This window comes from Silurus meridionalis, chromosome 9 (genome assembly GCF_014805685.1).
Source record: "Silurus meridionalis isolate SWU-2019-XX chromosome 9, ASM1480568v1, whole genome shotgun sequence".
NCBI classification, from domain to species: domain Eukaryota; kingdom Metazoa; phylum Chordata; class Actinopteri; order Siluriformes; family Siluridae; genus Silurus; species Silurus meridionalis.
This window is the reverse complement of record NC_060892.1, coordinates 26,169,609-26,184,809: the sequence shown is the minus strand read 5'-3', so window position 1 is coordinate 26,184,809 and position 15,201 is coordinate 26,169,609. Positions and strand designations below refer to the sequence as shown.

Here is a 15,201-nt window from a genome sequence, read left to right as displayed (position 1 = left end):
CCCAAACGCTTTAGATTGGAACTGGGACGATTAAAAGTGTAAACAAAACGAGAAGAGAAGAAACTGGCCCTCAGAGAAGACATGAAGGGAAAAACCCCTCGTGGATGTGGATCACCTTGGAAGACTTAAAAGCGGTGAAGCGTGGCCACGCCGAGGACAATAAATATCAGTCTGCTCTGCATCGCACATTTCCGTTTCCAACCTGCTCCCCAAATTAATGGCTGGACAGATCTAATTATTTAGAGACGATAACACTTTTGCCAAGAACTTTGATGGTCGGTCATTGTGCCCTGAGCCAATATAATATGGGCTTAAAGGAAGTGCTGAGGAGGAGCTTTTAAAAGTCCACGGTAGGAATAAGGAATGCGGCTTATCTCATAGACAGGTAGGGTTAAGCTCTTCATCCTCCTTTCATCCAACCTACAGACCACCGTTTCAAAGCCAACAGAGTTAAAAGAAATCACACACACACACACACACACACACACACACACACAGTATATATATATATAAAATGAGGTCTAGCGGGGAAAGATTGATAAGAGGAAATGGCCACGTTAGAATTACTACCTGCCCTTCCAGCTGATTTTTAATCAAACCTCAGTGACGTGGTAGAAAGTCGCATCCTCGTCTCGTCTGAACCTTCTTTTTCTTCTGACACAAACTATTAGACATCAGAGCGATCTAGCGGGCGTTTTCCTCTTTGGCTTACCTTCCACAATTCAGAGTGACGGATGGCCCATCATAAAGGAGACAAACCGACCATAAAATAAAGCCGGGATTGGACTAATAATTGGACGAGATCGGTGTGACGACCCCGTCATAAAACAAAAAAGTGCTGGAGTCAAGTGGAAAGAGAACTCGTGTGTCTTTTCGACCCTCGTGAAAATCAGTCACTACCTTTACACAGGAAACTTCAACAGGATCCAGCAGTTCAGCGAATTCTGTATTTTTAACTCCGCAGAAACGTCAGAAACTGCAGAAAAGTGCTCGCTCTGACGAGTAACATCCAAATCTCCTACACTCTAATCAGTGATTATTTAAAAATACGATCGTTAGGCATGACAAAGGGGTACATTTTTGAAGATTTCTGTATTGTAGGATTTCAGTAAACCATTTTATTTGTACACTTGCTTTCAAAATCCTTCATTTAATTTTATTAAGATTAATACTAAAAAATAAAAAAAAAATTAAAAAAAAGTCAAACTATTCAATTTAGTTTTATTTGAAGAACACTTAATAATCGACATTGTCTCAAAGTAGCTTTACGGAGATAAAGCAGTTATAAAAAAATGTACAAGTTCCTTATTATAAGTTTACCCCTGATGAGTGAGCCAGTGGCAACTGTGGTGAAGGAAAAAACTCCCCGAGATGGCATGAGGAAAAAACCTCAAGAGGAACCAGACTCAAAAAGGAACCCGCCATCATCCTCGTCACCGAATGTCCATACATTACAGTACCAGTGCTGAGGCGCTGTTCATTGATAGGTGCTGAAATGCGGAACTGTTCATGCCAACTGTGGTCCTGAACCATTGTAACAGACTGTCGGCTTAATTACAGTCCAAATCCATCCCCAAAAATCTGTGCTGCTCCGTAATCTCACGTACAACAATTTAAAGCCATGCAACATACCTGCAGTCTTTTCTTCACTTTATTATTGTAAATATTTCTGTCTGAATCCAACATAGGGTAGTTATTATTATTAGTAGTAGTAGTATTTTTATCATTATTATTATTAAAATCATAATTGTTGTTAATAATAATATCATTATTATTATTATTTTTAGTAGCAGTATTTTTATTCATTTTAATTATCATTATTATTATAATTATTATTATTATTATTATTATTATCATCATCATTATTATTATTATTCTGAAGCAGGACGTGAAGCAAACAGCATTATTTACCGCATGATTTGGGGTAAATTCTTCCACTTTTAGCGCTGCCAGTATGATGAACACTGCAATCGTCTGCAGATGCTTACAATAATAAATGTATAACTAAGTGACACGTTGCAAATTCTAACCGTTCACAATTCAATAGTGGAACGTCCATTAAACACATTAGTCCCTGCTCTCTCTTTCTGTTGTTCCCTCACCAGCATTTCTTTTTCCCCTCGTCTGTTTTTCTCTCTCGAAAAAAAAATGCAGCCTGTCACTTTCCCAGAGAAACCAAAACATCGCAAAACTCCTCCGTCGAGAAAAAGTGAAAACTTTCCGGAGCTGTAAAACCTCTGCAGAACGCCGTGACCAATACAGAGCGCTTACAAAAACAGTCAGCGCATTAACGAGCGCACGAAATACCTTATTAAAGGATATTTACTTATTTTTTATTAATTTACTTTATTATGCAAATGTATTATTAGTCTTATTAGAGCCTCCTGAAGTGAGCGGTTACTATGGCGACGATAAGGTAGGAAACAGCAGTAATGCACCTTCTGACCAATCAGATTCGAGAATCCAGCTCCTCTGTAGTGTAAACCATGATAATAAACATACAAAGAATATTTTATCAAAGTGTAAGCAGGATGTACGGAAATCTCTAGGAGACGAGCGTGAAAACACCAGTGGTGAATTTCTTTCCCAATTAATTATAATTTAATTATAATTGGGGAAATGTTACGTTAATTATGCTGGAGATCTCACGTCTTTGTGCTTCTTCTAAATGGAAATGATTTAATGCTGGTAAATGAGATTGTGCTTCATGTCAGGTGGTTCTTTGCCTCTTCATTGTGCAATTGTTTGTACACCTTCAATTATTTCTTTATATTATATACAGCGATTCACTCTAAATATCACCAGCGTTACCAGTACACGATTTTTCTTTTCTTTGCCGAGTCTCCTCAGTCTGTCCCACACACCCAGGATTCACGTCCGTGTGGTTTCTGGCTGTTTTCATCAATAAGCTCAATAATTTCTGCATTTAATTTCTCCTGGCTGTTGCACATTTGTCATCAGCCAGGTGTCTGGAGATGGTTATGGTCAGCTGTGGCGGATGCGTGTTGAACGCTGTAAATGAACGATTCTGTCTGAAGCAGTTTGTTACACCTGAGCTAGAGGTCACACGAGTCAAACCATTGGAGGATCTAATGAATGGAGAATAAATAGGTTTCCTGCTATACCTTTACCTGACAGAAGAAAGAAGACATCTTCCTAATCATTACGTTTCCTCCTGTTCTTTTTAGCGAAGCGAGAATATTCCATTTATTACAGTATATTACGTGAATGGTTTAACCTTGATTTTTGTTGGATGATATATTTATTCTTTTCTTCTGTTGGTTAGTACAGGTTGTTTTTTTTTTTTGCAGAATAATCTGCACCGATAGTTGCTGAAACAATCTGCAAAAATCAATACCCATAGTTTTTCCGGTTTCCGGTCTGCAGTAATTACGAGAGCAGCCACTAGGGGCAAATCACTGACATCACATGCTGTTTAACACGTGAGACGTCGTGCTGCACAGAGAGTGCTATATTTATTATTTTATAATTTATTAATTATATTTATGAATAAAATTAATATATTTATTGAATTTGCACATTTTTATGATTCAGTACATACTTATTACTTATTACTTATTTTTGCAATAAAGTTAAGTAAAATTTTACATGGAGTGTTATGTTTTTTTTTTATCCAGTATTCATTTTTAAAAACTATTGGGCGATAAATCACCAGTAGAACAGCTCAGATGAGACTCTGCATTTATTTTTGGAACTGTACAGTGGGATGAAACACCATTGCTATGACTGAGCGAGTCACGTTTCTTCTCGTATATAAAGGTCTAAAACAACTATAAAGATCTGAAATGACAATGTAAAGCAATCATCGGCAAGGTTTTAAAAAAAATGAAATAAAAAAATGCAAAGACGCTCCATGTAAGATTTATAACCAGCAGTGAACAGCAACGAATGGGGCAGGTGCCTCGAGTCACGCACCAATCATGAGCAATCAGGCGTCTCAGTGTGAAGACAAAGCAGCTTTGACACTCTATGTGTGCTCTGAATTCCATCTCAAATCTCCAAATCAGAGGGAAAACGATAGTATGAGATGCAGCTGTTGGAAGAACTGCACAAGAATGCAAGGAGGAACCAGAACCATCATCTGTGCCTAGAAACATGCAGCTTCTTTATTCAAATCCAGTTGGCCAAAAGTGTGGTGTGCACCACTGTAGATGCAAACATCTATAAATATGAATTCAGTTTAATATTTATACAAACTCAACATCTGGCAGGTTTTCAAAAAAGCTCTCATCGGGCATGCCGGGAGTCGTTTATTATCTGGGCTCGTCTCGTCTCGTTACATGTGATGCGATGGATCATCCAGATGCACTTCATCCTACTACAAGTTCAACTTCCTGGCAGCTGCTTCTGGAGCATGATGATCTCATTACACTTGACCCATCGGTGATTTTAACGTCAAGATGTTGTACATGGGTACGGATGACCAGAGTTTCTGTCTCGTTCTTCTCTCCAGATCTTCTGGATTCATCCTGACATCACTCTGCGCACCTGAGGATGGTTCCACACAAACACCCTGAAGTGACCACAGTTTGCTTTTAAGTGTCCATCACTGAACGCATTAACGGTAATGGAACTGTAATGAAAGGACATTCGGTGTTGAGGATGAGGTTCCTTCTGAGTTTGGTTCCCCCCAAGGTTTCTTCCTCATGCCGTCTCAGGGAGTTTTTCCGGGTCGCTCAACAACTGACAGTTATAAGGAACAAACTTATTTTATAACGTCTTTATCTCTGTTAAGCTGCTTTGATCCAATGTTTAAAGTTAAAAGTGCTCTACAAATAAGATATAAAGGTGTCCCTCAAAAGGATTTGAATATTCACTTATTTTCCATTTATGAATGTGTATAATCATCCTGTCCAACGTTTGAGTTGTTGGCAATTTCTTCACCTAGATGATTTAAAACTGTCCTCTCTGTTGAACAGATTCTGTAGGGTTCCTCCATCAACCTCAATTAAGGCCTTCTGAACATTTTTTTGTCATTTCTGCTCATTTAGGCTCTCGGAGAACACCATCAACCATCCCAAATCCATGGGGTTCTCAGTGATATTGGAGAGCAGTTGCGACTTCACGAATGTCTTTACACCATGAATCATAGGAACACTGGGAGACTTTCTACCCACACATATGGAGAATAGAAAACTCATTCCTGCACGCTTTAAACATCAGTCATGGCTAACAGGTTTGATTACTTCACCTAATCCTCTCACAGCAACGCAGGCACGAAGTCCAAACAATCCGTGTCACACCGTGAGGTCGCACGCGTCCGGAATGCACAAGCGACCGAACCGCAGCAGCTGCATCCGTTTAGAAATCACACCAAACTGTTACCAGGTCATCAGCAAACAGACCTTCTGCTGTGCATGGAAATGAGCTTACGGCAAACATTTAGAGGGACAGACCACAAAAATCGACAACGGAATTCCTGAGTTCTGCTGACGAAACTTCTTAATTTATTCCAGCCACACCAAGCTGCCACTCCCAGGCCCCTGAGCAAGGCCCTTAACCCCATAACTGCTCAGTTGTATAAACGATATAAATGTAAGTCACTCTGGAGAAGAGCATCTACCAAACACCCTAAATGTAAATGATCCTATTTAGAGAAGCAGATTTTCCGACACAAATCTGCGAGATTCTGCAGAAGAATACGATAACATATCATTCCTGCTGAAAAATTCCTCACTGGTTGAATTTGTAATTGGAAAATCGATGTATAAATATATGTATAGAAACGCCGTGCGTCTCTTCCAACGCCTGTGTATTTATTACAGGAGGATCGAAACTTACTGACCTGAAGGGAAAGAACATTTGTGCATCATACATATATATTTATCTCATGTATCTCAGGAGATTCCTCCTGTCCTCACTGACGCCCGACTTCCTTTAAAAATCACCTACAGCACAGTGGAAAAGAGAAAGAGTTTCAACACTGCTGAAAAATCGCCTGCACGATATTGATAATGGGACATGGGTGCGTTTGGGTGAAAGCCAGACATCAGCAGGAGTATTGATGCTGCAAATGTGCTATTGAATAATGAAAGCCACCTTCCGTCATCTAATCTGGGCGCGTTAACGCCGCGCGAGCGCGGGCCGGATTCGAGCGTGGGCACGAGGCCACGGGGTGAGCTTACTTTTACACACCGGCTCTATAAACAAGGAATTCATATCGAGTAACTGACATTTCAGACACAACATGGCTAAATGTTGTTTGTTTTCGCCGTCAGGAAAATGTCGGGAAGAGACGCGATCTTTATACGGAGTGACGACTAGCGGCTAGCAAAAACACACACGCACGGATTTGTACATTCCTGTTATAGATCCTGAATATCGAGCTTTCAAATCTTAAATCACAAAGTTACATTCCTGAAAAGTATCGTTTGCGTTGCATCTCTTCGAATAATAATAATGTACTAAATTACTACTATATTTAACTACCGTATTTTCCAGACTATAAGCCGCTACTTTTTTCCCCACGCTTTAAACCTTAAACAACGAAGCGGCTATTAGTTTCAGTGTAGACACCTGCGGCTTATAGACAGGTGCGGCGTATTTATGTTCAAAATAAACATCTTTGTCAAAATCAGTGGGTGCGGCTTATATTTGGGTGCCTTTAATAGTCTGGAAATTACGCTAATCATCATCCATTACTCACACTGCCGAGGGGTAAATATGAATATAATCACTCCCGGAACATAAAAACAAGTCAATCAACTGAAAGCCATCAAAATAAGATGCAAATGGGAAATTCCTAGACCTATTTTCCTCGATTTTCAAACAAACTAATGGAAGTCGTAATGAAGACGCCATCGATCCTTTAAGGACTTCACTATAGTATAATGTGTGTGTGTGGTTACAGTTCGGTCTCAGGCACTCGGAAACACGTGTTTATAAAAAGGCCTACGCCACACAGTAGATCATTCCCTTAAAAGCCCAAACATCAAAACTGATCCAAGTGTGGCAGATACTGTTCCAACCCCCCACCCCCCCACCCCGGCCCGTATCTTGTTCCGCAGGTGGATAAAAGGCTTAGCGATGCCTTCAGACCAAAAAGTGACAGCACACCACCACCCTCGGTCAATCACGCCAGTCTCCGTCCGTCCCACATGGACATTTAATCTATACAGTATTGATCTCATTCTAAGTGGCCAACAAAAACCCAACCGCCCAGAAGAACACGCTTCAGCAGAGTGTATAAATAGCTACATCTTTACTGTTATGACTTCAGGTCAGGATTCGGAAAAGAACAACGTCTGCATTACACACCGTGTGTTTAACCTGTTCCACAGCAGGTCTGGGTGCACCACGCTTAATGAGCAAAACGACTTCAGTAGCAGCACAGAACCCTTGACTTGATCATTTACAGGCTTCACAATGAAGAAAAATCGAGAACAGACGCATCGGTAAACGCAACCGAGTGGATTCCTGGTGATCCAATTTCATTTCATCAAGAGCATCGACTGCCAGCTCACATTCATCACACGGCAAGGAGAATTTTAAAGAGCTTTAAAAAAAAAAAAAAAGAAAAGAGAGCAGGAGAAGGAGGAGGATGCTCATGTTCGTGTTGAAAATTAACCTACTGAACTGCTTAAACAGCAGAGCGGCTCGTAAAGACCGAGAGACCTCGTTAGAAGTCAGAGAAGACTGCGTGTAAACAAAACAAAATGCCAAAGACCAATTAGAGTGCAAATACACAGAGGCTTCTGATGCCCCATCTCTCAGACACACACACACACACACAAACACACACACAGAATACAGAGGGCAACAAATCAATACGCAAATCAGCTCAGGTTGAAATCTGATTTCTGGTAGGGAAGTGGTGGCTTTGTGGTTTCGAAACAGAAGGTCATGAGATCAAGTCCCAGCGACCACTGCCGGGCCCTTGAGTAAGGCCCTCTCCCCTCAATTGCTCAGTTGCAATTGTAAGCTGTTCTGGATAAGAGAAATTAATCCAAGTGTGCTGTTTAGAAGCTATTTAGAAGCTTTCTATCAACAAGATGCTTGAAAGTGAAACAACCCCAACAGCCCAGTAGACATAACGCCCAGAGAACTGGAGGATATTAAACACTCCTGTGTGTGAGCACTACAATAATCACCGCATCATTAGGAAGGAAAGACGCTCCGGGAAACTTCATTTCAGTGGCAAATGTGAGGCAGACGAGAGCAGAAAAATGCGTACGCCTGGAACATCTGTTCACCTGCTTATTCATCAGACCATCATCTGCATCTGGAGAGCAAAAGTTCAGTAGGAATGTTCTGATTATTTATCAGTGCGATCTTGGTGTCTGTTTTCATTGCGTGGTTGTTGAGAGGCTGATTTTAACTATCATGAGCGAAAAACCAATACACAACATCATGTGTAGGAAGAAATACAACACAGAACGACAACATCAGGATCCACTCATAAAAAAACATAAAAAGGCTGAAATTTCCTGCTTGCATAATCATTCATTCCCTTCCCTGTGCTGTAGAAGCTCCAAGTTTATCCCTGATAAAAGAAATTGCCCTAACAACAGCCCAATTCCCTTCCCATTGACATCCACCTGCAAATCATTATGGATCTTTCACAATTCCTGGACGAAAAGAATCCACTGTTTAAAGCTCACTGCTTCAAAGCTGAGAACCAAACAGCATTTTATAGAAAATAGAGCTGCATAGACCAGGGAAAATAATGTTCAGGTGTTTGGAGATCCCAGTGAGTGCAGCTGGATCAATAATAAGAGGAACAACGCCTTGTAGGAGAGGGTTTCAAGAAAGAAGCCGTTACACAAACAACACCATCTGAAAGCAAGTCTGGAGTTTCTGAGTGACCCAGTTGTGATGTGGGAAAAGTGTTTGATGACACCAGGATTTTGGCCAAAACTCAAAGAACTGTTTGTGGCACAAACCAAAAACTTCCTATGCCTCAAAAAATACTTTCATTAGAAAGAAGCATGGTGGTGGGAGCATTATCGTCGATGGAGATGCTTCTGATCATCAGAGATCAGACATTTTGTTAAAACTAATGGATCGGATTAATCGAAAAATATGGAAATACTGACAATGATTCTGATCACAGGGTCAAAGCAACATTAAGGTGGCTCAAAAAAACAATAAGGAAATGTCCCACAGTGGAGCAGACGATGTGATTCTGCCTAATATTGTGTGGATTTGGATACTTCTGATAAATCCAATATCGCATTCAATAAGTTTAAATTTTGGGGTTTAAAAAAAAAGAAATCTCAAACAGAATAAAAGTTCAATGCACCATTTGTAATTCAGTGATATGAGAGAACTGCTCAGGGGGTTGAACTCTCACAAGGCACTAAAGTTTAATATATACTGGCTTAAAAGTAATATTTCAAAATAGGGTCTAAAAGGAGGCAAAAAAAAAACCCTCATAGGATCAAGCAAACCTTTTAAATAAAAACCCTAAAAATCAACATTATTTACAAATATTCTGTACTATTTAAAGAATCGCAGCCAGACGATCATTAGTCTGTTCTTACCTTAACCGTCTGGTCTAAAGACGCAGTGGCCAGTCTCGCCTGAGGTCCCATCAGCCCACAGTGGATGTCCGTGATGGGGAGAGAGTGACGTGATAACACGTGCCGAGGCTCTGGAGTGTGAGATGAGTCCAACTGTATGACGCTGCAACACAAAGGCGAGTAGGTTTTAAAGAAACTTAGACTATATATACTGCATAACAGAGTCTCTGACTTTGGGCTCTGCACATAAATCCTTGTAGTTATATATAATCTAGAGATTTTCAACCCCCTGATCAAAAAAACCTGACCTCCACCCTAGTCAGATGTGGAACAGACTCTCCGGGATCCCAGGAAAGGATCAGACGTGGTGTCTGATCTAATCTGATCTGTGTCTCCTTGCTGGTGTTGCCTGACTTAAACGTAGATTTTGGCAACATTAATCATAATTTTCCATAAAATAAACCAGAAAATCCACAAGGATCTCTTCTAAGCCCACTGTTTTTTCCACTATGAACTTTTTTCAAGGACATTAGATACTAGATGATGACTAACTTTCTCCAACTTACTGAGAAGACCGATAAACCCGGACCAGAGGCAGCTCAAAGCAAGCGTCTGATCACATATTAACTAGGGTTGGCTATGAATAGGGTTCGGTTGCATCATGCACAGCAGTAGAAGCCCTTGTTGTGATTATTGACTCTGGTCTCCCATCCGAAGCTCATGTAGATATCACCAGGATAGAATTCTTTCATCTCAGAAATATCGCTACGGCGAGAATTATAATGACGCTACATCATGCGGATAAATTATTCGATGCTTTGTTAGCTCGGAGTTGAACGATTGTAACGCCACGTGTCGGAGTGTGTAATTATGGACGACGTGATCATATTTTATCTTATCGCTGCTGACTCACACTAAACTGCATTAATTACAAACTATTGACTTAGAAAGCAATGGATGGTCGTGCACCACAGTTTCTGAGGAGACAGGATGTTTGTTGGTACCTCAATCAATAAAGGCTACAGGAAGGATGAGAGGTTTCTTCTATAAAGCTCCACAGTGATGGATCAGACTGAACTCTAAACTAGTCCAGACTGAAAAAAAAGTGTTCTGGTACACTGTGATGTTGGATGATGCGTTTACTCAGGTATGTCCTGGAGCTCCATCACGTCTTTGTAACCTTCTGGCAGTTATAAATCAGAACACTTGCCAGAGTCCCTGCTTGCACACTACTACAATAAACTCTTACAGGACAAAAGCATACACAATAATCTGTTTTTCCTGTTTCTGAAGCCCACCTCCATCTGTCACACTACACACGTTACTCCTGAGACAGATACGATCAAGCTTTATTCATCACCGAACTTCAATTTCATACATCTAATGATGCTTAAACTCAAGAACCCCACTCTCAACACTGCTGGGAAATTATTGATAATGGTACAATCCGGCATCACCCAGAGGATAATGGTTCCTCTTAAGGTCTCTTATACGAGATTTCGTGACTAGTTTTGTAACACGTCAACAGATGGCAGCACAAGGCTGCAGGCACAGTCACAGGGAGCACCGACCTTCATAAGTCAGTGTGCAGAAAGAGATCGTCAGCTAATTCTGACCACGTGCACACGTGAGTTTCTCGCTGGAAACAACACGATCTCACTTCCACACCCATTCCCGAAGATGAAGATCCGTCCCGCTGTTTGTGACACTGTTGCGGAGATCCGGCACGAATCGTAGAAGGCGCTTGACACGCTTCGAAAATAAGACTTCTAGGAGATGCTCCAGGTAAAGACTTTCATAAAACCTAGTATGAATATAATGCTTTTAACCGGCGATGAGAGCGATCTTTTGCTGCTCTGTAATCAATAACTATTTATTTCAATCAGGAACCTCCAAGGAGGCAGAGATCACCATGGCCATCAATTACTGTACTTAATTTTTTACAGTGTAGGCTGTGCTTCCTCGCTCGCATGAATATGAGAAGAGCCTGTGATTATGCAGGAGTTAATGATACATGTAATAGCAGCAATAGCTGACCTTCAACCAAAAGTTCCTAGCTGGAAGGAGGTGCTTGAAAACTGAGACTGTTCTTACTTTGTTTCTTCGGTACCTCAGGGGTAGTTCCTGGGTTGATTCTTTACTCTCTCAAAAAATAACATTAAAGCCTGCGTAATGCGGTCGACCAGACCAAATGAACCCTCCGAGCTGTGCGAGTGCGTGTCTGAGAGATGGATGGAACTTGCTGGACCGTAGCTGCAGGTAACAGTAAGTGTCCTGATCTGTAATTAAGTGTGGAATAGTTTGCTGGGAACAAAACGTTGCCTTCAGACCAGCATGTTCTGGACCACAGTGCTACAGGATAACTCTATTGCACTGCCAGTGTGCAGGGGGTTTGTGGTTGAGATGGTGATAAAAACACACAAGGTTTGGACAAAGAAAATTGCTGACTTGAGCATAATAAATTATAGAACAAGGTTTTCAATCAATATGTGCAGAAATATTGGCACCATTGTTAATAACAAAATAATTATGCTACAATTTATTATAATAACAATATTAAACATAGAGGGAGCCTGCAGGTAGGACGTCTTGGAGACAAGATGAAAGACTGAGATGGTTTGGTTTTGTTCAGGGATTTTGGGAGAAGAACGCTCAGGACGGATGAAACGAAAAAGGCCAAGGAAGAGGGTTTATGGATGTGGTGAAGGAAGACATGCAGGTAGATGGTTTAAAAGAGGTAGATGTAGAGGACAGAGGGGTATGGAGACAGATGACCCTCTGTGGAGACCCCTAACGGAAGAAGCCGAAGTTGTTGTATTGCCTGGTCCGTTAAATGATCTCTGTGATGGTCAGCGTTGAGGTGGATCCCATACCAATCTCAGAAAGACTGGGATAAAAAAATGGGAATAAATATACCAGATGGGATGCAGGTCCATCTCAGGGCTCCATAAATACATATTTACATTTATGGCATTTGGCAGATGCCCTTATCCAGAGCGACTTACAATTATCACAGCAACTGAGCAGATATGGAGTTAAGGGCCTTGATCAGGGGCCCAGAAGTGGCAACTTGGTGTGGCTTGGATTTGAACTCATGACCTTCGGAGCCAAAGTCGAATGCCATAACCACTAAGCTACCACCTCCCAATATTCACCCCAAGGATCAGGTTTACATCACCAATCTACATTGGCATGTTAGGAGGAAACTGAAGAACCAGAGGAACCCAATAATAAACCAGAGTGAATGTTTGAAACTCAACACAGACCATAACCAGAGAAACCTCCTCTGATTTGTGTTCTTAATTAAAGCATACACCAGAATGAGTGTGTGTGTGTGTGTGTGTGTGTGAGATGAAGAGGGACATTACAACGGCATTAAGGCAAAACCTGGGGGTTACGGGGACACAATTTGAAAAATCAAATCCTACAGAAAATGAATGCATTTGGAAAAGTGGAAGTTTCATGAGTACAGCGTTCAGGAATCTACGCTTCAGGGTTCTCAAGGTCACATACAGGCTAGTTAAAGATATAAAAGGACTTAAACATCCATAGAAACATTCCCTCTCTCTCCTGCACCTGCATTTACCCACAACCAGTTCATTCACCAAGGTCTTCTTCAAGGTCAGGCTTCAATCCCAGCAAATAAATTCATATCATTTAGTTCGATTTTCAGCTTGGTTTTGAATTAAATATGGTTTTATTCACTGTAACATCAATGACTGTGTGCTGAAATATCTTCAGAATATATTTCAGCACAGACGCCGTTGCGTCTTTATTCCATTTCTTTCGGAAAAATTCACGATGCATACATATTCATACCGAGGGTTTATATCTAATAGATTTTGTTTACATGTTGCAAAAGGAACTGAGGAGTGTGTGTGTGTGTGTGTGTGTGTGTGTGTGTGTGTGTGTGTGTGTATGTACACAAGAGCTCAGAGATCCAATTTAACACATCACATTTAACTAAAGCTTTCATCTATTTTGTTTCAGTCTGAGCTCGAGATCCAGAAACAGCCGAAAGAGCAACAGAGGCAAGTGGAAAAGAAAAGAAGAAAAATAGAAACACATGCTGAAGAAAGACAAACAAAAATCAAGAGAGCAAAAGAACTTTGGTGGGAGACTATGCAAGAGCAGGAACAGACAGCAGGACAGATGAAAGGAGAAAGACATTGGATGTCCATTCTTTCAGCCCTGCATCACCTGCCTGAACCCCTGGTAAAGCCAACCTGTCTGCTAAAACAGCTGTCATGAACATCAGCCCTGAGTCTGGCACAAGAACCGGAGCAGCACAGCAAACCGTTAATCCCACCGATGCTTATCATCTGCAGTTTGACAGCATTTGGAGCCTTTGTTTTCCTCCTGAGAGATCATCAGAGCTTCTGGAAGGTGTTTTGGCAAAAAAATGAAGGCGACATAATATGCATCAGCAAATGCAATCCCATGATGTTGTTCATGGAATTTCATGGAAGCACACACACCACAGTAGAGATCGACCGATCAGTGGGTTTTACCAGTTGATTGCTGGAAATATCAGCTATCGACAAAAATCCATATCGATAGTTTTTCCAGCTTCCAGTCCGTTGTCATTACAGGAGCGGCCTCTAGAGGCGAATAACCAACACTGCGTGCTGCTTGTTTTTGTGTGCGAGACTGCACGGAGAGCGCAATATAATATTTATCATTTATAATTTATTACTTATATAAATAAATGTATTGATTATATAATGAATATATTTATATTTATTTAATTTAGAACATTTTCATGACTGTTTTTTTTTTTTGTAATAAAGTTCAGTTCTATTTTACATGAAGCGTTTTCTTTGTTTTTTTTTTATCCAGTATCCATTTATCAGCCACAACCTGGTAATCGTGATCAGTAAATCCACTAGAGGTTGATCTCTATGCCATGGTATATAATACGCTAAGATGATGAGTACTGTTTTACCTGCTGAGGAATACATCACAAAATGTTAACAAATCTTTTTTTTTCTTTCAGAAAACAATCTTTTTTGGTAGCACTTTAAGCTAAGACCCTAAAATTCTTCATTTCTGCTGTAAAAGAATCTTCTTTTCACCTCCTTCTGCGCCACACCTTTTTTCCCGTATCACAGACGGATCCGGATAGCGACACAGAGATCTGTCTAGATATTATTCTGCACACATCCAACGTTCTCTTTTGTGATGAGTTTGCAGGGAAGGTTTCTGACTCTTTCATGTAGATTATGTTTTTGCAGGTTAAAATGGTGTTTCTCAGCTACAAAACCCTGCTGTAAGGTCCTTCGTATCTTTATATGAAGACTTGCAGGGCAAAAAGGCCGTACAGGAAGTTTCATTAAAATGTTGAAAAATGTTAAAATTGCAGTTGCTTCATGAAGAAATTTCAGACTCTCGTGAGTTTAAAGCTTTCAGGTTGTCAGTTGTTTGGGTTAGACATGTTTATTGAAGGTCAAAACAGATTCATAACGAGTCCTAACGAGTCCCAACGTGTCTTAACGAGTGAATTGTCTGAAGCTGTACACATGGCACATTTAATGATTTTCTAATATACAGTAAAAATGAAATATTCAGTGAACACTTCACAACCTGGACCTGAAGCCATCATGCAGCAGGGCTGGTAAGAAAACATGAAAGCTGTTCTGAAACCCAGGTGCGATTCGGAGACAAATCTCTCTCCTCCACCTGAGAAACAGAAGTCTGGCGTTTGCTACAAGTGAATTTG

General features: G+C 40.6%; 1 protein-coding gene across 1 annotated transcript in view; it reads right to left on the bottom strand.

Annotated features, from left to right (window-relative positions):
* Positions 1-15,201, bottom strand: part of wdr18 (WD repeat domain 18) — a 39,470-nt gene that overhangs the window by 17,322 nt on the left and 6,947 nt on the right. Inside the window, 1 exon segment of the mRNA XM_046857604.1 lies at positions 9,504-9,645. Within this exon segment, the coding sequence (XP_046713560.1) occupies positions 9,504-9,645 (142 nt within the window).